The 25,233-nt window shown below is 38.5% G+C and overlaps 2 protein-coding genes across 4 annotated transcripts in view; one reads left to right on the top strand and one right to left on the bottom strand.

Annotated features, from left to right (window-relative positions):
• LOC136428169 (uncharacterized) overlaps positions 1-7,541 on the top strand; it is a 16,751-nt gene extending 9,210 nt beyond the window's left edge. Inside the window, exons 2-10 of one of the 2 annotated variants that reach the window (XM_066417506.1) lie at positions 2,750-2,887; positions 3,176-3,265; positions 3,742-3,821; positions 3,916-3,969; positions 4,210-4,302; positions 4,717-4,814; positions 5,021-5,111; positions 5,530-5,619; positions 6,019-7,541. In XM_066417506.1, coding sequence (XP_066273603.1) covers positions 2,750-2,887; positions 3,176-3,265; positions 3,742-3,821; positions 3,916-3,969; positions 4,210-4,302; positions 4,717-4,814; positions 5,021-5,111; positions 5,530-5,619; positions 6,019-6,082 — 798 coding nt within the window. In that variant the 3' untranslated portion in view covers positions 6,083-7,541. Of the gene's footprint in view, positions 1-2,749; positions 2,888-3,175; positions 3,266-3,741; positions 3,822-3,915; positions 3,970-4,209; positions 4,303-4,716; positions 4,830-5,020; positions 5,112-5,529; positions 5,620-6,018 lie in introns of both variants that reach the window. The other variant, XM_066417505.1, reaches the window with a different exon arrangement.
• LOC136428164 (zinc finger protein PLAG1-like) lies at positions 6,358-25,233 on the bottom strand. 2 transcript variants are annotated; one of them, XM_066417494.1, is made up of 8 exons: positions 25,082-25,233; positions 21,916-21,975; positions 17,025-17,180; positions 16,542-16,663; positions 14,235-14,384; positions 13,513-13,594; positions 12,786-12,862; positions 6,358-12,173 (listed from the first exon to the last, which is right to left on the bottom strand). In XM_066417494.1, exons 2-8 carry the CDS (start codon positions 21,944-21,946, stop codon positions 10,728-10,730), a joined length of 2,064 nt encoding a protein of 687 aa, XP_066273591.1. In that variant the 5' UTR covers positions 21,947-21,975; positions 25,082-25,233; the 3' UTR covers positions 6,358-10,727. The 2 variants fall into 2 exon arrangements, with proteins under 2 accessions (XP_066273591.1, XP_066273592.1); XM_066417495.1 differs by having other exon boundaries at positions 12,810-12,862.

Below are 25,233 nucleotides of genomic sequence, written 5' to 3'. Positions count from 1 at the left end.
GCTGTGCAAAACATAACCTTCTCTGCGAAATTAATAAAGCGAGTCCCAAGTACCTTACCTGAGTTCCTTAGTTCCTCCCGCGCCTTTGTGGCACTTCGGTCTGTCCTTTTCCAGCTATCTCGGTTACTTGATTGTATTACGTACCTTTGTTTTCCGCTCACGATCTCTTAACTTCCGCTCCTGAGGTGCTGACTTTGGCCTCTTCTTTCTCACCATGCTGTCACGACTTTTGACGAGAGGTTAGAAATCTCTATAATCGCTGGAAATGACTTGTTTTCTAACGCAAAAATGCTGTTTGTTCTCAGACGTCTAGACACCATTGTAGCTGTGACCTTTCTGCTCGCTCTGCCTCAGACGGAAGACCACAAGGCCGGTCATGTAACTTATACCCCTATCGGTGCATCCATGTTGCCGCGGCCTGGAGAAGTCATTAATTCACACTAGAGTCTGGGAAACAAAAACCAAGCAGATGTCAGGTGGAAGCTCTAATACTGGTACCGGCATTGCAGAAAGTTATACTAGTATTCCCTTTATGGTCCATGCTACAGCTAACATATGTCATGTTTGACCTGTAGGTACATTTTGGAAAGTTGAATACACCGAGATATAAATTATTCTAATGAGGGCCTCATGTGCATAATTTATGTTGAGCTGAAAATTGATATCCAGTCAAACTTCCCATCACAATTGTACCATCCTAACTTTGTCATGCCATTTGTGGTCTATATTGCCTAAAAGACCTAAAGTTTGGTCAGAACAAGATATAACATTGACGATGCATTAAGGGCAAGGGTAACGGATTAAGAGCTAGGGTGATGGATTAAGGTTATGGTGACGGATTACGGGTAGGCATGATGGATTAAGGGGAAAGGTGACGAATTCAATTCTCTGGTGACAGATTAACGGCTATGGTGACGGATTAGAGGCTAGGGTGATGAAATAAGGGCAATGCTGAGGGATTAAAGGCCTTCGTGATGGATTAAGGGTTATGGAGACGGATTTAGAGCAAGAATAGCTTATTAAGGTCAAGGGCAGTGGATTAAAATCTAGGATGACGGACTAAGGGTTATAGTGACGGATTAAGGGAAATGATGACAGATTAAGGGAAAGGGTAACGGATTAAGGGCTAAGGTGACGAATAAAGGGTAAGGATGGTGGATCAAGTTAAAGGATGACGAATTAAGGGATATGCTAACGAATAATGGAATACAGTGACGGTATAAGGGCAATGCTGAAGGATTAAAAGCTCTCGTGACGGATTAAGTATTATAATGATGGATTAAGGGCAAGATTGACGGATTAAGAGTTATGGTGACGGATTAAGGGTTCGGGTGACGGATTAAGGGTTATTGTGATGGGATAATGGTAAGGATAACGGATTAAGACAAAGGGTGATGGAATAGGGTTTCTGGTGACGGATTAAGGATTATGCTATCGGATAAAGGGTTATGTCGACGGATTAAGGGTAAGGCTGACGGATTAAGGGAAAGGGTGACAGATTAGGGTCTCTGGTGACGGCTTTAGGGAGTTGCTGATGGATAAAGGTTTATGGCGACGGATTAAAGTTTATGGTGACGGATTAAGGGCAAGGGTGACGGATTAAGGGCTATGGTGACAAATTAAAGGTTACTGTGACGGATTAAGGGCTATGGTGACGGATTATTGCACTTCACAAACACTATGCAGCGGAAATGACAGATTCTTCAAAAGCACATGTTTTACTAATGTAAAATATCATGCATTTTCTTGAAAATGTTGCTTTTGTACTTAATTCTGCGTCTGTATCTAAATGGGTCAATTGGTACAACCCCCCTTAGACTTAACATATTGACCTCACGTGTGAACAACCGAGACTTATAATATTAATACTTTGTATTCATTATGCGAATTAGGCCCTGTAATTGTTATTTACAGATCTTACACCTGGCATACATGTAAATAACATATCTTACATGTGTCAAAGTCCTGTTATAGAAGATAGCGGGCTTGTAGGATTTCCTCATTATTTATGCTAATCAGCTCCTAATCTGAATAACTTACATTGCATTATGTTCATCTTTGTCTAAGCTTCATGGATATCTGTCTTTCCTTTATTCTGCAATCCTCTTTGAAAGATTTGAACAGAAAACACCCCTGCAGTTCCGAAGCAAGCTGCTAAGGGGCCAAAGCTTACACCACTTCTTTCTTACAAAAAATTCAAAAGCGGGGTGATAATGCAAAAGTCCATTTTTTAGTGAAAATATTCTTGACCTATTACGTTTTAACTGAAGGTATCACCGGAAGAGCTCATTCTGCGAAAATATACCGTTTCAGAACAGTCAGTTTTTGCAAGGGAGGAAGATGAAGTGAAGTATTCAGGCATTTCAATAATTTGATTGCAAATGTTACCTTTCCAGTTATGTTCATCTCTCCCCAGATTAGTTACACTAAAACGCAAACCTGTTCATATTTGCTGAAGCAGCTAATATTTATCTCTAGTCTGCAACAGCACTCGAGACCAAGGACATTATATTTGTCGAGACTAAAAAATTAAACGCTTATAACGTCAGTTATAAGGAATGAAACGTGCGTGGTAGAGATGCATGATATAACGTTAACGTCCACAGGAGATTTAAGATACTTTCGTAACGTTATGACAGTTTCCTTTTTTTCTCTCTACTCCATAATGGTATAAAATCATATAACAATAGTACAATGGTCATCGTCATGTTATGTTAACATTCAATGTAACGTTATACCTCTTTTCCAGTTACTGCCTTGGATCTTTGCTGTCGACACCGTACATTTCTGGGTGCACTATGGCCTGGTGTGCCTGGGCTTTCTGCTAGGTGTCATCACTATCCTTGTGCAACTCGCTAAACCAGCACCGTATGGGAAATTTGACCAGGTGAGAAGAAGCTGGTTGGTGTTGAATAACATTATAACTGAGAAAACCATATTGCATGTAACATGTTATATGCTTTCGTTTGTCATTAAACATATGACATTATCGGATTAGATGATGGGCACTTTTTATATAAATGTTAAAATGAGATTTTAGAAAATATTGATTTAAAATACTTAACGTTACATAACTCATCAGAGATGCCAATACATGTGATAGATGGACACTTTTAATATACTATGTACTTTATTTATTAAATTTTAAAACGAGATTCTCTCATGTTGGTTTCAGGGCAACAATGAATCTTGGGGAGTGACTATCAACCAAAGACTGGGTCATATCCTGTCTGATGCCACACCGGGAGTGCTGCTTTTCCTGCTGGTAAACATATCACGTTACATAACGGTTACAATATTATAATGTGCTTGACACTACTTTCTCCAACAACAACTGAAGGCCTAGCAAAAACCTGCTGACCCAATTGTTTTGGAGGTTGAGCTAGCAAAGGACATATGATTCTGAGGATTAAGAATGTTGTAGAATTGTTTTCCAACATGTTCTCCTTAGTTCTGTTGCAATACAAAAGATGATACAAGCAGACCCATCAACCTAATGTTACGTGTAGATCACCTTGTTATGTTACGGATGAATCTGAAAAAAGTGAAGGACAACTTACGGACCCAACTTTTTTAGCATTGATGTTCTTAGGCCTAAGCAATAGCTCTGGATATGAAATCAATATGCAGACACAGTTTTCGCATCTCACTTTTTACACTGATGTGATGATGCACACTTTTTTAATTTTCCACTTCTTGCAGATTTTAAGTTCTAACAGCTTTCTTTTCATCAATCTGTAGGTTTTCTTCCTGTATGGCACTGAGAGGCAGTACGCAAACTATGTTTTCCTGGGCCTGTGGCAGGCACATTACATTCACAGGTAAACTTTTTCTCAGACAGATTTTTGGAAACTTTCCAAACTGGAAATCCAATAAAGTTCCAAACATGTATGTCTGTGTTATTCTGTTTTTCAGAGGAATCATTCATCCTCTTGTCATGAGGTACAGCAAAGCTCAAGTTCCCCTGGGGTACGTACCATGTATGTTTCCATATGTATATACAATGTAAGATTTAGTATAGGGTGCAATAAAAGGCCTGTGGAGTTCCACAAAATTTACTATGGTACCATATGATTCAGCTGTCAGTTCTATGCTACCTTGTTGCCAGCATTTTTAGCATGCAATGTGCCGTATACGTGTGCTGTTTTGTTTCTATCTAATGTTATTTGTGTAACGTTAATGACTTGGATTGTTTCCCACTTCGTACAGAATCACCCTCGGTGGTCTGTTTCCCAACTGCATTTTTAGTTTCCTGTGTGCTGATTGGATCTCTTCAGCCAGATATCCTGACAAGTACTACTAGTAAGGATCACAAGCATTTTTCTTTTGTTATCTGGACATAAAGGTTGATTGAAAGCATGGAGTTGCATTGTTTAGAAAACTATTGTTGGGGGCTTTTGTATACATAAGGCTTTAACAATAAGACATTTTTAGGTTTGAACAGTTTTCTCAAGTCTTATTAAGTGTCTGGGCAAAGCCAATATAAACTTGTTTTGCGACATATGAATAACTAGTTGTGGTAGCTTAAAACATATTCTGCTGCTGATAGCCAAATCAATAAATCTCATGTCTACGCATTTTATTTATTTTGCAGATACAAAAAGTTTCTTATACCCTGTATTGTTATTGTCAAATGTTCTTTACAGTTGGAGATGCTGTAACTAGAAAATACAATTTCTTATTGTTCCTACTTCTATTTTCTATTCCTATTTGCAGTGACCCAAGGTTCATCATAGGTCTGCTACTGTTTGTGTCGGGGTACGTCACTAACAAGTGGGCAGACATTAAGCTCCGAGGTCTGCGTAAACAGAAAGGTACAAATGGAGAGGGTATGGCACAAACTACTTTGTGTGAAATGAATACCTGTCTGTTACAATATGTGAGAATCTGTTTAATTGTCAGAATCTAACATGTACTGTGATGTGATGTAACTAGCATATTGCAATTGATGCATGTTTTGAGTGTCCTGTTATGATTGCTACATTGAAATCTTACATGTTTGTTTGTTGTTGCTTAATAGGTAGCAATGGGTACTACATTCCTTCCGGAGGACTTTTTGAGCTGGTGGCATGTCCAAACTATTTCGGGGAATTAGTTGAGTGGTTAGGCTGGTAAGCATTGTTTTCTTTACCAATTTAAGTCCTTTTTTTGCTGTCTAGGTTTTCATCACTTGAGAGTTGAGATGTTGTCTTAAGCTGAATTGTCTCTTTTTATTGTCTGCAGTTGATGTTTATTCTCTTAAAATTTCACAGGTTTTAATGGCTGTGACATCATAGCGCATTTATAGTTACTATAAATCACATGCACCCAAATGATGTCACAGCAATGCATGTGAAAATATATCTGAAATTTGACTCCAATATTGTAACACATGATCACTACAATAGTCAAATTTCAGTAAGGCTGTATCAAGACACATACATTATCAAAGCCTCGGTAATCAACAATGATATATGGGATGATTAGATTGGTATGGAATTTATCATTGAGAGTATTTTCTTTTTCTTCTACCATTCTGTTATCTTGTAGGGCTGTGGGTACATGGTCTTTGTCAGGACTGGCATGGATGCTTTTTGGATGTGCAACATTCATACCAAGAGCTGCACATACAAGAAAATGGTTGGTATAAACTAGGCTGTTGTTACCATAATGTCTGGACAAAAGTCTCTTTCCAAATATGCTGCCTTTTTACATTATCTTTTGTGTCACTTACCACAAAGAAATCAAAACTCTTGAAGTAAGCTGCATAAAAAGATCAAGCAAAAAGGGAAAAATAGTACTGTGACTGTAGAATTTAAGTGTACCTGCACAAGTTCCATTATTTACACTATTACAGTCAGTGCAACAAAGAACAATGTTGAGTGGATAATATATAAGGTTGTGTTTCAAGACATCTAAAAAAAACAGTTACCACCAGAGTAAGTTGTATCCTCCTGCATCTGATAGTTTTCAGTCTCTTGTTTCATACATGCATCCTTTGATCTATAATCACTTAATGGCTTTTCCTTTCCTTGACAGGTATGGGGAACAGTTTATGGAGTATCCCAGAGCACGGAAGGCTTTAATTCCCTTTGTGTACTGACAAATGAATCATGGTCTTTCTCATGGTATCTCTTTTACTACATTAGAAAACTCAACTACCCTTACATTTTGTAGCTAACAGTTTTTCTTCAGAAAGAAGTTTTGAACATTTTGTGATATTTAATAGTAGTAAAATCATGTAAATGTATTTTCTTTGTTGAGAGAATAGATAATATGATTTTAGAAAGGTTATTATTCTGAGACATCACAATGTAAAACTTACCCTAAGACTAAAATAAAAGATATCAATAGTAATGAGAAGGTTTGACAACATGATTGTTAATAAGATATGCTATTGTGCTTTATCAACACTAATACATGTATATAAAAAATGACATGTAAAATTAATTGTACATGATTACATAATTACATGGACTGCACCCTTACATGTACTTCAAGTGCCTCAAAATATATTAAAATAAATAATCGGAGAAAAATAGCTGAAGTATTAGTGAAAAGTAGTATACATAACATACAATACTTACAGTCCTTCTAGATTTTGGTGAGACGTATTATTGCACTGACCTCAACTTTTGACTGAGTACAAGTTTGTGTGCCCTGTTTGACAAGTGAACACTTGAACAAACTACTTTTGTCCCAAGACTTGATGTCTGTACCAAGGTTTACCTTTTGTGAAATGTTTGATAGCAAAATGATGCCATTTCTCTACTTTCACCAGGAAATTGACCATACAAAACAACAGATAAATCTGTTAAAGCACCATCAAATTAGCACCACAGCATTAGACCCTAGGTTGGAATCATGGTATACACAACTTAGAAAAAAGCCAAAGTTGTAGCGACATGTCACTTAACAATGAAGTCTTGACGGCTAGAATATGACTTGGTGGAGCAATACTAGCGGGTAGTATGCAATGTCAGCACAATGATGCTGGAATTTTCTCTGAGAGCTTCCTTCAAAAGATTAAACTTGATACCAAGCTCATAATAAAAGTTATTAGGCTTTGAGCACACAAAAATGCATGATACGACTCTTACGATGACACTTACACGAACTAACAGATAAATGAAAAGTAACTCTCCCTTGTGAAGTAAAACTAAATGGCATCATTTTGCATGTACATGTAAATGTCCAAATCACTGGTAACATTGACTTTGTTGGTAGCTGAACTATGTCCCAACATAACACAACAAAGCAACTCAGTGACAGTTTGGCTGTCTCTACTACAGCTATTGAGCTGGGAAAATTGTGTTGACCAATGCAGACATAGGTAGGTCATGTGCCCAAAGTGATTGGTTGTTCAAATCTGATGAATACCCTAGTAGGGACAACCAATCTTTTGGTGAGTTTCTTTGTTTTGGAACAGCTACCAATAATGTTAACTACCAACACAGATAAACCTTCATGCTAACGTTAATAAAAAAACATATATGCATACACAAAACTTGGTGAGAAGCAACATGTAGTCATCCTTATGTTAACCACATAATGTTATCACTTAAGAAATTATAGTAGATTGCAGGAGTGGAGCACATGGGAGAGAACTAACATACTTGTTGCAGGGAATACTGTACATACCTACTACAGGGTAAGGCACAACTTAGACTGAAACTAAACTATTGTTGCTGTCCTATTAGTATAACATGTCTGATAAATGCACTTACATGTATGCTATTGATAGCACTGCACCATACAAATTGCTCTAAAGGGTCTATTGCCTTGTATCCCTAGGGGTAATTGCAATCTCCATGGCCTGTGGATATCTCTACTTTTCATTTGACACACATGGTCTTAGGCTGGTTCAGGGAAATCGTTCTGTTTGGGGTTATAGTGTGCAGCCTTGTTAATAATGTGACTGGATCATTCACAAGGTTGCCTCCTAGACCCTGCTGACTGACTTTCCCAAAACAGCCCCAAGACCATTGTGAATCAGAGAATACATGCTCAGGGAAAAAACACTTGCAGAAGGTGGTGGGAGGGCTGGGTTTGAAACAGATGAGCCTCAATGTAGTTTCCTCTGTAAGTTACAATTTGATCGACTCCCTACTGAAAAGGACGCTTACTTCAGCTGATCAGTAAATACAACACAAAAATAAAATCTTCCACACTGACAATACGACTCCACCAGGTACATACCACACTAGAAAATATATCGCAATGGTCTATACATATCTTACAAGGCATCAAGCAGTTAAGGAATTTTGCAAACATGATAGGTTTTAGAGCTACATCTAACATTCTACAACAGTGTGGATGCTACCCCAGGACAAGATGCAGTGGATGTTGGCTGCCCCAAACATTTGTCATGGATAAGAAATTCTTACAGGAACACCAGGGTAGTTTTCTCATGAAAAATGCCTTTTCCATGAATGGTACCTACCAAAAAGTAACAATACAGTACTAAGAACATAGATGCTATCACATTTTTGTACCGAAGTACACAACTTTTGTTCTGTAATAACCTGAGGTGGACGTGAGAAAAAAAAAGGATTTACAATTAACAAAGCAGAACACAAAAAGACCTGGGGCACGATTGCATGCTTGTCCTGACATAAATCCACACATTCACAAACATATAGCGATTCGAACATCATAAATTTCAGCCAACCAGTATAATACAATAGCCGTATATATGTACAGATGTTGGCAGTGCATGCAGTTTCTTAATAGTCAAAGTCTGCTACATTTTGAGTACCGCTACAATCTGACAAAACACACATTACAGACACATCTACAATACAATACCCTTGTCCCCAACACAGCTGATAGACTTTGTTAAACAGCCTTTGTTGGTTTCAAGGGGCACATTTAGTATACAGAAACAACACTGATTTTCTTGGCTTAGTCTTCATATGAAATGCTTTGCAATATTTAGGAAAAATAACCCTTTTGGAGAAAATGTATGTATGTCAGTATACTGTTAAGAACTAACTACCTTTTCCAAGAGGCAACCACAGCAAAATGTACAAAAGCGTTAGCTTGAGACTTGAGCTACTCCTTAATATATCTCTTCAAGCAGAAAAGAAAACTCCAAATTCCCTGGCAGCTTTTCTCATCTGGCACATTTGTACTTGCATAGGGTTTAGTCCTGAAAAGGTACTTTATCATACATCAATTATTGTAAATTCCCTGCCTACTTGCACAAACTTTAGATTGCTCCAAATTGTTCAAGGGACGGTATGACAATCAAGACAATAAAAAGATGAACCTCTCTGTTACATTAAAAAGCATTAAAAATTGAAGTATCCTGAACTATGACCCTACCAATATATGAGTTGATAGAAAATGGCTCACCTACAAGTGAATTTTCCTTTCAGCTTGAAGAGGTAAGACAGCAAGGTGACAGTTTCTCCACTTTATGAGATACTTCAAAACATTTTACACCTTTTTAAGCTTTCTATAATAAAAGGACATTGTGAAAGCATGGTTCTTAACACAAAACCTTTTCTTCATGTTATTAAAGTTCATTTCCTTCTTTTATACAACTTATGAGACCAATAGCCTCCTTATTTGAGTAACTGTCATCTTCCACGTGTAGCTCTTGCCTTGACAGGAGTGTTAGGATAAAGGGTTCCACATACATGACTGTTCTTTCTTTTATACATCATTGTTGGTATAGTACAAGATACAGTACATACCATGGAATGCTAGTCTCTTTGTTTTTACATACTTATATACAGTGACTTAGTTATATCTTTTCTTTAGTTAGGCTGCCTTCAATTCATTAAGTAAGTATTAAAGATATAAATAGTTACACAAATAAACTATTATACACTTGCGTACATGGATGTTTCTTAACAGAGGTATGTAGCTGTTTGTAAATTTTATACAATACTAAAAAGAGGTACACAAAAAAATCAGAGATAATAACATTCTTGCTTTTTGTAACACTGTTGGTTAAATGATTGGCAAACTGGTACGCTAGTCTTGACTGAGTGAGAGAAAGCCATGGACATGCACCCAGAAAGTGCCAATGTGGTAAGAGAGAAAGTGACATTTCCAGAAAATTGAGCAGTATTATCGTATGACAGGAAGGAAAAGAATAGGGGGAGTTCCACTTATACCTTAGTTTTGTTAGCTGTGGAAACCAAACCAAAATGTTCACTGTCTGTCAATATTAGAAAAACCACTAGATAATGTACACTGTGTGCATCTGAATTCTTCTTCCTTCTCAGACAACTTTGGCACATATCCAGGACATACACACTGTACATTCAATTAGTTTCCAAGTAGAAATGAACCAGAAATAAAATGTCTGGCACCAAGACGGACAATCCTGAATTTCCACCTGTTCAGCATCCTTGCAGTAGCATTCTCATATTTCAGAGGGCTTTTCAGCTACTTAGAGGCAGATTTTGCCTGCCTGAGCTCATCTTCCAACCAAATGGTGACATCCAGAATTTCATTGCATCAGTGTTACTGCACTCACAGTACTGCGGCAATGCCCATCCCATCTTTCACAGTGGGGCACATGAGGTAAAAACGTCTTTAAAATATTCACTGATCAGCGTTCCCTTGACTTGCCCGGGGAGGTGTAATCTGACGCCTGGGACCATTACACTGGAGTACCCGTCCTGATAATTTCTCTGCTCACACGATGTGCCTACCTCATACTTACTTACTGTAGCACCAGAGAAAAGTCTAACACAAAATGTCAAAATACAGTCTGCCACTCTCCACTCCACTCACTGAAATGCTTGATGGAACCTTGGCAATGACTGTGACAAAGGGACGAACGGGATTTGCGATGTGAGGCTGGCTGTCGGGCTCATGGTCATGTGGTTCTGCACGGATATCCGAGACGACGTTGACTGTGGAGTCATGGACATTGTCATGGGTATGTTCATGCCCTGGAGTGAAGTCTGTGGCTGTGAAATGGGGATGCTTGCATTCAGGGCAGAGTTGAGGGGAAGGAAGCCCAGGAGTTGTCCCAAGTCTACTGTACTAGCATTCACAGGCTCCGTGATCACTGCGGGACCAGGAAGCTTCAGTCCCATTGGTCCATCGTCCTGGTTGGTATTGCTTGTTTCTATGGAGATCTCCATGGCCACTTTAGGTGGTGGTTCAAGTTTGTTCGTGAAAGCTTTTGTTTCTGCCTTCGTTAGTGGCCGTCCTTTGTTGATGGTAAGTTTTGGAAGACTGTCGTCCCTTGGTAGGGACCCAAAGTTCAAATCTGGAGCCTCCATTGGAGAGAGCAGCTGAGAGGAAGTCGATCCATCTGGTGATTCTTTGATCTTTAAGAATTCAGCACAGTGGCTCTTCTTGGTGTGCCTGGTCAGGTGGTCCTTTCTCCCAAACCTCTGGGCACAGAATTGGCACAAGAAGTCTTTCCTCCCAGTGTGTACCACCAGATGCCGGCGTACATCCTTTCTTGTGTAAAACCTTCGATCGCAGTGATCACACTTGTGTTTCTTCTCCTTCATTCCCCCTGCAGGCTTGCCTGAATGAACCTTCAAGTGTTCTAAGAGCGCTTCTGTGCTCTCATACATTGCTGAACAAACTCTGCATGTCAGGTCCCCCGCTGCAGCTGAATGCAGCGCCATGTGACGACGGAAACCAAGTTTTGTGTTATACTCCTTCCCACACTCCTCACACTTAAAAGCTTCCTTGTTGGGGTCGTGTGTTTGAAGGTGATTCTTTAAGTGATCTTTCCGATGGAACATCTTTTCACAGTATGCACATTTATGCGTTTTGTGCGGAGAGTGTGTTGTCATATGTCGAAGTAGTTTATACTTAGATACAAACGCCTTGTCACAGCCATCACTACTGCACTTAAATGGTCGCTCTCCCGTATGGGTGTATGTGTGGATTTTCAGCTTCTCTAGGTTAATAAAAACTTTCCCACAGGCATTGCAAGGATAAGTTTTTCTTGGTTTTAACTCCCGTATTCTTCGTTTCACTTTTTTCAGGACTCCCTCTCTCCTTTTGTCTCCCAATTTTGATGCCAGTCTGGCCTTTGCCCCTTCTGCATTTCGTTTCTTCACCTTCCTCCCTTTTTTCTTCGGAGTCTTAGTTGTTGGTGGTGCTGCAACCGTTACTGCAGCACTACAGGAGTGTTCCTCCAGGAGGGCGAATGTGCTGAAGACGTTGTTACAGTTGGAGCATTTCCACGGCTCGGTGTGATTCTCCGTCTGGGGATACAAACGGGGGAGTTAGACCATTGTACATGTATCACCAGCTGAACATGTGTACATCAGAGTTTATGGGTAGGTTGTCAGAATAAGACGTAAAAATGCAAAAACAGTCTAAGTGAAAAGAAAGAGTTTACACATAACAATGAAACCACAACATGTCCATGATCATGATAAGTCAAGAGTCATGAAATTATGTACCACTGACAGGCCTGTTGTAAATTAACAAAGTTGCTGAAAAATGTACCGCTAATCTGTAAGCTTAAATCTAATTAAAGTACAGGTCTTATCTAATAACCAGATCTCAGTTTACATCAACAAATATGCAGACATTTATTCCCAACATAAATGTAAAGTGATCATGATTACAACCTAACCATCACTATATCGAGACTCAGTGTTTCACCATGTTCAATTCAATCTTAAATATGATACTTGACATAGTCAATAAAATACACAGAAGTAGTTTTGCAGGCTTAGAAATTTTGCTTGTCTAAGTGTGAAAAAAGATGTGGTACATGTACATTGTATTCAGAATGGATGTTGGTATGGTTTAAATCTGCTCAAACATGTCAAAAGTTCTGAGCCTGCAAATTGGTCCAAGCTACGTACCTTGAAAAAGTCCAGAGTACTTACTGGTCTGATCTCCTGTGGCTTGTTCTGGAGGGCACAAGACAGCTCATCTTCCTCTGCAAGGGTACATACATGTAATTAAACATTAGTATACACATATATCATTAAACTAGCAAAAATTAACACATGTGCTTTGTTTGCATGGTACCTACAAGGTACCTACTCCCCTGAAATCTTTGCTAGCGAAGCCAAGCCAATGAATGACTTACAAGGCAACACTGATTGTATTAACAGACCTTTTCTCTTATGGCAATTATATTGGTCTAGTAAGTACTGTACCATAAGAATAGGAATATAACACAATATTAAAGTCTATACAGATATATCTATTTTGTAAATACAAAAACGAAGCCATAAGCACAAAATCTTCTGCTGTGGTTTTCTTAATTTATTTCAGTTCTCTACTGATTCTTCCAGCAGTGGATTTGCTGTTGCAGGGGAAGGAAGGGGTGCAACTTGTAATGACCTCTTGATTTCTAAATTTTTCACATACACAAAGTAACAGTTACTCAAGCAATTGCATAAAATTAGGAAACGGTCAGACGTTTCAGACAGCATCCACTGTCTTTCGTCAGTGGCTGCACAGGGCACTGGAGTTACAAGGTTTTAAACCCAAACTCTGAATTGATATGTTAATAATGTGAAGACAATTCTAAGATAGTTTTAACATATAGAGTACATGTACATGTAATTAATGGTGACAGACCTTTGACCAACACCTGCATGTTCATCCTCTTTGCGTAGTCCGCAGCATACCACACCTTCAGTTCACAATGTGGCTCGATTGGCTGCAATATCAAAGATATCCAAATTAAAATGTGATGTATGAAAGAAATCTCTAGGATGGCAGGAAGCACCTTTTTTTTTTACTATCAAACCTCATACCAACCTCCAGATGGTTTGTCACTTAGATTTTTTTTACCAAATAGGGACAACATTGCTTTTCCTCTAATGATCTTCCAGTATTCCAAAATGACATTAGGCTAGACATCAGTCTGAACATTTGTACAAAAACAATACAAATTTTGTCACATATCTACCATCAGCAACTATCAATGTGGGGCAGGTTCAATAAAAAGAGACTTAACTGACTACTGACTTAGCTGATCTATAGATGGTGCCACATGTAAATGCAGATGCAACTAAATAGCATCAATGTGAAACTTCTGGTTCATGTTGATTCATGTAGATGAATAAGTAGCTGATATCAAAGGATTTTATTCTGTGCATAATGACACTCACTTGTGTAATAATGACAGCAGAAGGGGAAAGGCAAGCAATCACTCCTTGTAAATATATACCCTGCTAATGAAACAGCAAGTAAAGTTGCTGCCCTGAGTGACACCAGGCACTACAATGGTCTGAACGAATGAATAAATGAATATTGATGGCAGGACAGAAGCATCCGCTGTGCAGACAGTGCCAAACCTTAGTTGAGGAGAAGTAGATCTTATCCCTGTACTGATACGCCACCATGTTCTGTTCCGCATGATTTCGGGCTGGTCGTACAAACATCATCCAGTTACAAACATCTTCATTGGGTGTGTCCAGGTAGTATTCCTTCCCATTCTTGAAAACCTGCAAATGTACGAAAAAATTTCTATTGACTTCTTTTGTTTACAAGTGCTCCTATACTGCATTTGTATCATGACAGACCATGGGCGATAGGCCATCGAGTTTTTTGTTGAAATCACTGTTGCTTTGTGCACTCAACACGCACTGGGAACTTGGTCCGCTGCGTCGTTCGTGTCGGAGGGAAAGTTTGCGCAAAGGCCGACGGGAGTAGAACAGGTTTCGCAGTTTGCGCGAACGCGTTCGCGAACCCGCTGTTCGAACCGACAAAACCGCCATGGCCCGGGGGCTAACACATCACTAACTTCATAAAAATGACAGGGTAGGAAAAGCTACCCGTGGACAGCGTTACCACTTGATGTGGACAGCACTTTTAGGTGACTTAGAACACAGTTCCACGGCGCTTTTTAGAATTTCTTTAAAAGTGGCTGATATCGACAATATGCTTTACAAGGATGTCTTACATAGCAGGTAGTTACGTTTCACCTATTACTGAAACGTATAGATAGACCGAATTTTCATTTAAAAAAGGTCCATCCTTGGAGATGTTAGGAACCATTGGTCTGAAGTTTTTGTTGGGAGTCCTTACCGAATCGGGGTTCCATCTTCGAACGGTGGCGGGAAATCTGGATCAGTACCAGTAATGGTACTGCTGGTAACGCTGTTCCCCGGAAATCGGACTTTACAAAATGCCGCGTATCTCCTTCAAAATTAGGTGTTGTATCCTAAGGAATTTTACATGGCTAGTAAGTAACCCCTAGATCATAAGTAATATTAACGTGTTTAATTTCATTGCCGTATTTCGCCGAAAATATGGGCTTTTAAAACGGCATTTCCTACCTATCTATTATTGTTCTTAACACTGATCAAAGCATTCGGCTCTCGGCAATTTTCGGGTGACTTCGGCATCCGTTCGTATGGTTCTTTAGAATAAACGGCGGATCGGGCGTTGTGGTTGTAACATTCTCGGGAATCTTTCAGTGGACCGAGTACACGTTAGTGTACGATTCTCGGGAATTATTTCAGTGGCCCGAGTACACGTTAGTGTGTGATTCTGGGGAATCTTTCAGTGGACCGATTCTCAGGAATCATTTCAGTGGATCGAGTACACAGTGTGTGTTAGAGTAAGTAATCTTTCAGGAGAAGGCCGAGTACACAGTCAGTGCGTTAGTCTACGATTCACCGAAATCTTTCCGTTCGTTTGTTACTTAGCGGATCGAGTTTGTATATATGGCACGGTAATGCCGATTTCAACAAAAACTCGGTGGCCTACCGCCTATGGACAGACAGCAAATTTTGTATTAACAGCCCCACTTCAAATTCATATGATAACCAGTAAAAATGCAGAAATTTCCATGGCTATTTTCCAAATTTCTATGAACCTCTCCAAATTCAGAACTCTCCATACTTCATCACTACAGGTAATAAAATATCCTTTTCAGATCAGGCAACTGAAATTTTATTTTGAATGCCCATAAGAATTGTATTTGCATGGGGGGTCCCACCGAACTCTAATGTCTCGAATGCAGAAAAATAATCTGAAACTATTTCAGTTCACCTGAACTTAATGTTTAATGTGACTCATGTCCTATGCAGCAATCTATTGATGATAGCAAGCTTTGTAACTCGATCCATAAGGGATCTGTACCAAAGCTCCATAAAGCTGGGTACATGCATCAATGGAAAGGTCAGGGACACTGGGGAATTCATTCATGTTGATTTACATTCACTTCAAGCAGCAAAATACCAGTGTGGCAGTCATTTCCTTTCAGGATCACATAACATCTCACCCCACAATTACTCAACATGAATTTGACTTAATTTGTTCCAACCAAGCCCTCTGAAATCACTGATGTCTACATTTGTACAAGTAAGAACACAAGCTTACGATATGTAAGGGAACTATGATGCACAATTAAGTATGATTCCGAATTTTACTGAATTAGATCTACAACCTTCTTCCTAAATCGATTACATTCACAGAGAGAACTCCAATGAAATGACTTGAAGTTCGCCCGAAACTAAGGAAAGATGAGAATTGTCAAGGGTGAGAGATAACTCCTGGCTCTTCAAAGAGAAGCCCGTTATTTGAGGCATCAACATTTTTAGGACAATCAAAAATTATGAGATTATGTATGAGTTTCATGAACAAACCCTACTTACCTGTAGCAGAAATTTGTTTTCATCGCGATTGGTGAGGTTTGCTATGCTAGTGACCAAGGTGGCCTCGAAAGGACCAAATTGAGTTCTTTTCTGAATCACTTTTTTGGCAAACACACCCAGAACTGAAACAGAAAACAAAGATTAAGAACATGTGTATGCTGTATAATTGTATCAATGTAAAATGTATCAATGACACAAAGGACACTCAATTGTTAACTTAAACAATATACATTGTACATGCACGAACCCCTTAATATCTTATGCCCATAGGACTGGCGGAAAACCAATGAGGACGTTCCTTACTTTCCTCGTCTTTTTTCAACCACAAAGGACAACATACAAAAGGAATACAAAAAAAAAAATTTACTCAAGCTACTGGATAAGTTTTGTAAATGGTCAGTCGTTTCAGACAGCATCCGCTACCTTTCGTCAGTGCCTTTCACAAGGAATAGTGGTGGGACTTTGAAATAAGTAAGAGCGTACGTTGTTTGTTTCCGGGTCGAATCTCCAGTTCCCGCAACTGAAGGTAGTGAGGTAGAGTGAGGCGAGCCCTGGAGGGGATGACCTTGTCTTTGACCTTGAGCAGGGTGCCATGGATCTGACACTCTCCTGGAAGACTCTTCCCACATTCCTCACACCCTGGAGAGGGGGCACAGAGGATTGTTAATCATCATACATTTCCTGAATTAAGTACCCATCTGTTTTGTAAGATTGAATTAACAGAGAGAACACAAATGAAATGACTTGAAGTTTGTCTGAAAGTGAAACTACTGAAAGATGAGAATTGCCAAGCAAGGGTGAGAGGTAACTTTCGGCTCTTCCATCCAAAGTATTCAAATTGTCACCACTTTTATTGTACATATATGTAATCATTCTACTACTTTTGTTTTGTTTTGTAGATAACAGTTATGCCAATGTAGATGCAAAATGACCATTTTCTATTTCATCCATACTGAAACATTTTTTTTGGGTATAACAACTCTTTTAATACCCTCTTGCAGAAAATGTACCTGGTAATAGTGTGTACTTTGATTTCATGTAATAAATGTCAAGGAATGATAAAGAATGCATAATTTTCCCAGTTCCACATTCTTTTTTTCAAAATGTATTGTCCCAATCTATTTCAATCCACCTACATACGTACATGAGATGAATGACAAACCAAATGTCAGAGCCAGGCAATGTTTTGGTTTCTTTGATAGATCTACATGCACATCTGACATCTAAAGGGTAATCTATCAGGAGGCAGATGACTGAATTAAAAGAACAGGTACATTAGACTCTAAACAAAGCCATCCAGTGAATGGAACAATAAAGGCAACTGGGAGAAATCTGTTGTTAACTTCAGTATATTTGACAACCATAGGACTACAGTGTAGGGTATGAAACTATAGTATAGAGACCAATTGATATGCAAGGCACCATTCTGTTTCAACAGATATTCATGCTATCATCTCCACAGGGGGTACCTGTGGTTTTAACACGCACACTCCATATTGTATTACAATGGAGTTCCATTGAACGAATCCTGCTGAAATCATTTAGGCCTCAGAAAATTAATGCTGTGTCTACGATTACTGTCCTGAAATAATTAGGGTCCTTTAGGTAAGAATTCTCTCTTACGGTTTTGGGTTTTCTTAGATTGCACACAGTGCTGGTGAGAACCCTTCGTGTTGGAAAATGGTTCTACAACCTTTTCATCACTCATATGTCAGATCGAAAATTTATGTCCCTTGCCAGCCGCTGACCCAAAAAAAGGCTGGGGTCGGTAGGTTGGTCAGATAACTGGAAACACAACAGTTCTTTCCTAAGCCTTTTATACGTACATTTACAGATGCACAAAGTGACAACTGACAAGCACACAAATGCCCTGATATACATATAATGGTCACCAACGTGGATTTTGTTACTTCATACTCAGAGCAACTAATGATGATCATTTATCCGGAGCTGGTTGAAAAAAAAATTGGTACCCGGTAATATCATCACAACCAAAGGGTAAGTATTTATCTCTCACTGGCAGTAAGCTTGCCTTACTACCCTGAAGCAACCTCCCATTCAAGGAAAAAAAACAGTGGAAATTCTAGTGCACATACATGTATTTTAGCAAATAGAATGGCATTCTGTTTCCCACTACATAGATAACTAGACTTTCACACAATGACCTCCCGATCTCAGCATTAGGGACCTGTTAGAGCACTGGTAAAAATATATCTTACATACATGTACATGTATTTCTGCCACATACATGTATGTAAACATAATGCTGTATGCTATACTAGAGCACAGTGGGAGCTGGTTCCTGAACTACTCATGTGACCTGCCTGCATACAATAAACAACAAAGGCCATTTTGTATGTGAAATTACAGCTCTATGCATACATATCATTATGTTAACGTTATATAACAATAATGGAACAAAATCACCAGACACTCTACAGCTAAATCATTTCCAACTGTATCTGTGCAAACCTGTAACAGTATCTTTTATTTGTTTGTGTACTTATCTATGATTTGTATAAAAACTTGAGATGAAATATTTTCTATCCTAATATTCTGTACCTATAGTTCATTTCATTGGAAGTCAGGCTTCTTCCAACCTACTTGCATGTTTTGTTGAACTCCTGATTAGTCTTCACTTATTCTATGATATGGTAAGATCACATGATATAATAGTCAATATACATGAAAGACTTCCCTTACAGTTATAAGAAAACATTGCACAGAAATTTTTCAACTTAACGTTAGCAAACTAGCCAACTGTCATACTCACCCATGGACCAAAGTAGCAACAATATAACATGCAAGGTCGGGCCAATTTCATTATCTACTATCAGATCTTGAATGTAGTACTTGAATGTACTTCTGATGTCTAACAACCCTAATTTTATTCCTGACAAATGGCGACAGTCCAACTGACCTCTCCCTCATAACTACCATCCCAAATACTTTGGGGAAATCCTGAGATGTGTTTTAATACTGGATGTGTGAGGTATCTGGGGAGGTAGCATGGTCAGGCCACACTATGTGAGGAATGCCAAACAGAACAGAAGCCAAGACAAACAGATTCTTCTCCTCACATTTGTAACAACAGCTCTTCTTTAGCTCTAAGCTGGCTTTGAAGGTCACAGAGAGTAACTGAGTTCTTGTTTCGTATCAACTTGTTTTTAATTCCAGTCACATAAGTGTAAAAGTGAAGGTATCCAGCAAGATGCAAGATAAGTTACATTTATTATCAATGAATAATGCAATGACAGGAACTAATAATGAAAATACATTTGTAAATACATACCAACTAAGAAAGGCTAAATATTGTCACCATCAATATCATTATTGTCATGTACAGAAATGTTTTAGGAAGTATGATGACCTAAAATGTGAGAGGTCAGCATTCTGAGGCCAAGAGGACAGCAATTATGGCAACCTTGGCTGACCTATCTGGAGATACTCCAAGATTATGAATGATTCATGTGGTATATAATAGAGGTATCTGCATCAAGATTTGTATGATGGAAATAACAAATTTATATACTAATCTTTGAAATACCTTTATGCATATAACAACATTCTGTACCAACAATGGTTGATCCCACCAAAGTCAAACCACAGACAACCCTTTGAGTTTGAACAGAACCAGCAAAGGTTATCAAGATATCATTATGGGACAAAAAGAAGGAAATTCTGACTGAGACACTTGTGTCATTCTCATAATCAAAGATATATATTTCAGATTGTAAATGTTAGTAGTCCCCTCTCCCAGAAAAATAAAATATGACTTTTACCTGTTTCTAGTACACAGTACATTGTAATGTATGAACAAAATCAATAAACTGCCACCATTTTCTACATTATGATTTCCATATCAGCCATCTGCCAGTCCTTTCGAGCTGCAAGCGATTCTATAAAATTCAAATCGAACTCCTATAACTTGCACAATCTAACGGACAACCTCCTTCAGAGATGAAATATGCAGTATGTTATAGATTTGTAAAATGTTATGGGTAATGATAGTACAAGGCCACAGATGCGATTATCAAAAATGTCACCGTTTATTAAAAATGGATGCCTTCCTGGTTGATCGACTGATATAACCTCCCCTGGGAAAATCATGCTGAAATGGATACAAGTACACAAAGCAGAGCTACACTACAGTATGTGTGTTTACTCTCTGTTATTTACCACAAAATACAAATATTGATAATGTTTCTTTCCAATCAAAAATAAACAGATGAATATCAGTAAGGGAACAAAATAATAGCAATTTCTTATACAAGCTCTTGATGCTACAGAAAGGTAGAATAATTTAAACACCAACCTTACATTTTCCAGGAGACAATTTTGTTTGCTACAAAAAATCCTTCTTACCACTGATTTTCTACTTACATGTAGGTTGCGTTTAATCTCGAAATTTCATTTTAAGCTCTGCAAGATGCAATTGTATTGCTTTCCCAGCAGTGATTATGCAATGTTATGCCACTTTTGCAATATACACCATATTCATGTATATTGCTTGTAGAATCTGATGTAATTGTTCTTTTGGCTGTCTGGTATTGTATGAATCGTACATAGGATAATACATGCGTCAATATCTAATCCTAAACAAGTCTCCAGCTACTAACTATGATCTGAGGATTGCTAATAAAAGTAATATGTACTAGACTTACGATGTACAAAAAATACAACAAATACAAGAAAGGTCCCATGATTCATCAAACAGGTAGTTAGTCAAGAATGTGTTACCAAAGTCCAAGCTAACTTGATAAATGACAATTTGTTTAGCTTAGGCTACAACAAGTAATTTTTATGGATGACGTCCTTTGGAGACCCTAAATCTAATGCGAGAGCGCGAACAAAAAACAAGAAAGGCCGGAAAAAACAAGACGCCTAGATTTGAAATATAATAGTCGACGACACATGTTAGGACACAAATTGAATGAGAGAACACAGTGTAACAACTAACAATTCTTTTATTCATCATGAAAACAGCAATAATTTGAATAAATCAGTTGAAGTTGAACAGCAGTTGTTGTCCTGGCCTGTTTCTTTCCATATCCCATTGATTTGTGGCACTGTCGTAACTCTTTGGTCATTATTACAGGAAGCGGAATTTCTTGATTTTTTTTCTGGGAACAGACCAAAATCAATGCGCGCGCGGACGTCATCCATAAAAATTACTTGGTGTAGCCTTATACAAGAAAACAAAACTGACATCAACTACTTTTGATCAAACACACGCATACATACATACATACACACACACACACACACACATACATACACACATACATGACTACATAGCTGACATATGTTCACGCAAAGTGACATACATGGTAGGAAACACAACATACAAGAAGAAACATCATCTCAAACTTACACAGGAGGTCAAAGTTCACGTCATTGCTCATGCCAGACAGAGTTCTGGTGTTGACATTACCTGCAGGACATGGAGGAAAACAAAGCAAAATTATCATTCATTCAATAAGTCAGACACTGCTTTCTAGTTCCTACAAAAGTACAATGTTTGAAAAAAGAAGAAGATGTGAAGGTAACATGACATGAGGATGCATACACTGTATGATACAGAATCTAATATGCATTTCTTTAACCTTTAAAATGCCACAGTTGACATTTGTTAGCTATATGCGGCATCCATGACCAAGGACACAGCGCAATCACTAAACTACATGAAGACTGTGTACACAAAATGTATCAGATTCAGTGCTTGTTAGTTGTTAGACTTTGGTTCTTAGTGGACAAAATTGCTTGAACACTTCTGTGGATAAAAGTTAATTAAAACACTCAGGAGACTTGCGCACCTCTCCCAATTCATGCTTGTTTGCTGTCAAGGATATGGTTGGCTCTATTGAACATATTTGTCCTGGCCAGAAAAAGGACTTCTTCAGTCCTTGTCTGTTACCTGGGTGGGATTTGCTATTGAATGTGAATTGTGGTGTTAGACCAGAACCTTTGGCTTCTTGTAATTACTTTGTCTCCTCTCTGATGCTGATATAGTTATAGAGTTTAACCTTTGGCCTTTTGAAAATCCATTCTGTCTGGTATCCCCTATTTCTCACAATTTCAATCATGATACAAAATGATCAAGTAGAGAACCTGCCTTAAATCAGTATTCCTCCATCAAATCAACCTATCACAAGGGGCAGCCACATGTACAGTACATTTGACAGTTATTCATAAAATAGCAACACTTAAAACTCATCATCTCTCCGTCAGCTGCCCATAAAATATATCCATACAAATCCCCATCTACGTAAGGAAAAACAGTAGATGGATCTTGTGATGTGCTTGTTTTTATGTCACAGCTGTTTCTGTACTAACAAACAGTAACACATGGAAAGGGAAACTTGTCTCATGAGAGGAGCAGCACTAATGGACTTTTCAGCCTGCTGTTTGGTGTCACTATCACATCTGCAATTTGTTTTCTCATTTCTGTAAAATGTGGAATTAACATATCAGCTTGATGCTCAAATGATTTCCCAGTAGATTAAAAGTTAAAAGTTGATCTTGTAGAATCCTTCATCAGAAATGAGGGCAGTCAGACACTGTTGAAATCAAGTCACTACAGATTATACAGATTTGTATACATGTACATTGTTTACCTACAGATTATGACGTCTGTCATTTTGTAAGTTATCTTCACATCATAGCAAAGATAGAATTCTATATCTATCTTATGATCTAAGCTGAATTTGATGAAGATAACATATATTATATGGAAAATTGGGGGGGAAATAGCCAAGGGATGCTGGATACAGAAATATCAGCCCACACCTCATCACACCCATGAGGATTTGTGTTTGATGACAAATTCAGAATGCAGCCCTCACAGCTAAAATATAGTCCTGTTATACTTGGGACATTATGTTACATTAGATTTCTGCTCTATTTGTTCCAATTGGATGCTAGCGCTTGTGGATGACTTGAATTTTTCATCATTTTCATTTTCCAACACCTCTTAATAGACAAAACACCACAAATCGTATGTATAAATGGGACACAATCAAAGATGTGCAACAGATCATAGCAGAACATAAAGCTTGTGTGATTTTGTAATATTTCATGGGTGTAATATTTCAAAAATATGAAGTTATAGTAGTTGTTTCATCAACATACATGTATTAAGTTGTAAATTACTAAAACTATATGTATATTCGGCAAATTACCTCCACTCAAATAAAAATGCTGCGCATTTATGCAAATACACTGCTTCCAATGCAATATTCAATGATGCTTCCCATGACTTTTTAAGGGGTGAGTGCAGAATTGCTGACGTGTACATTTTTATCAAAAACTGATGTTGCTGCCTAGTTGCAGGTTACAGATGTGTATTTTTGCCCCGTATTTACATCAATGTCGTGTATGTTCAACAGATTTGCTCTCTACATTTTAAGATAAAACAAGAAAGGGTTTTAGTATAACCTGTATCCTGATGATGTTTATTGGTACGGCATATATTCAAATGGCCCATTGTACAGCTAATGAGCTATAAATCATTTCTAGCATGTGAATTCTACACCACTGATCTCTTCTTGATTCTTTCTTAAATCTCTCGAAGACCATTTTCAGTACACGTTATTGTACCTTCTTTGTTTGGCTTTCAATATCGTCAGGTGTTTCATAATAGCTAAATCGTAAATGAGCAACAAAATCAGAAAAGGGACAAATCTAAAAATTGCAACATGTTCCTTATAAGAACCATGGTGCTAGTAAAATATAAAATTTGAAGAGACTATTAAAGGAATTATTCAAGACACCGTTATACTCGGATATTATTGATTCAATATGCATGAATGCATCAATGGGATTTGGGTAATTCCAGCACCGGGCCAAATTAGAATTACATCAGTTGTTACAACATTGTAACTGGTACTTTGTACATGTGTTTGGCTTCAGGTAATCACGTCTAAGCATGAGAAATTACGTGGGCTGAAACCTTAGGTTTTCCCGATCAGAGGAATACATACCAGAAATCCCCTGTGTTTACAGTGGTCAATTGAACGTGAAAAACAGTCGATAACATTACAGGACGGTGACAAATGGTCAGTCCGGACGTGTTTATGTCAATACAAAGAAGTAAAATATTGACGATGCTATTCCTGTCGATAATACGGGAGTGGGCGGGGCGTTAGAAATAATAAAAACACAAGCCCGCGATGGTAAACAATAAACTCCGCAAGGGTTGAGTCCATTTTCGCGGTCGAAATCAGCCGTTTCCTGTGGCGAAGCGTGTCGACTTGACAAACTACACCGGCGGATGAGCGGTGTGAACCCGCTATTTCTGAAGCAAGTAAGCACAGAACTGGGCCAGATGGGTTTATCACGCAATGGCTGAGCTCCGAGCTTCAGGGTCACACGATTTGACATATTCAAATCTGGCAAAACGCGATCGCGAAAAGGGCAGAGGGATTTTGCAACATCGCATCGCTGGGGGTACCAAAAGGGTGGATCATTCTTGGAAAATTTACGCTTAAATTCCGGCTGAAAACGAAACAAAGAAGGCAATTGGAACGCTACAAACTTACCCAGAGAAAACGGGTACCCCGTAGAAGGGGCTCCACCCGCCGATGGCGTCACAAGTTGCTCAATTGTGAAAATTTTGGCGATTTTCTGACAAATTTCTCTCTCCTCCGGCGGCCATTTTCTAGCTGCAATGCAACATGGGCGTGACGTTCTA

Source organism: Branchiostoma lanceolatum, chromosome 2 (genome assembly GCF_035083965.1).
Source record: "Branchiostoma lanceolatum isolate klBraLanc5 chromosome 2, klBraLanc5.hap2, whole genome shotgun sequence".
Classification (NCBI taxonomy): Eukaryota; Metazoa; Chordata; class Leptocardii; order Amphioxiformes; family Branchiostomatidae; genus Branchiostoma; species Branchiostoma lanceolatum.
The sequence above is the reverse complement of the archived record's forward strand: the minus strand, read 5'-3'. Positions and strand labels throughout refer to the sequence as shown.

Bases quoted from the DNA above. Each gene is read 5' to 3' on its own strand.
- LOC136428164 (XM_066417494.1), bottom strand. From the start codon at position 21,946: ATGAGCAATGACGTGAACTTTGACCTCCTGT. The intron at 14,385-16,541 runs GTAAGTAGGGTT...GTACATTTGCAG, and splicing joins AAAACAAATTTCTGCTACAG to GTTTTCAAGAATGGGAAGGA. The intron at 12,174-12,785 runs GTACGTAGCTTG...TTGTATCCCCAG, and splicing joins GTACTCTGGACTTTTTCAAG to ACGGAGAATCACACCGAGCC.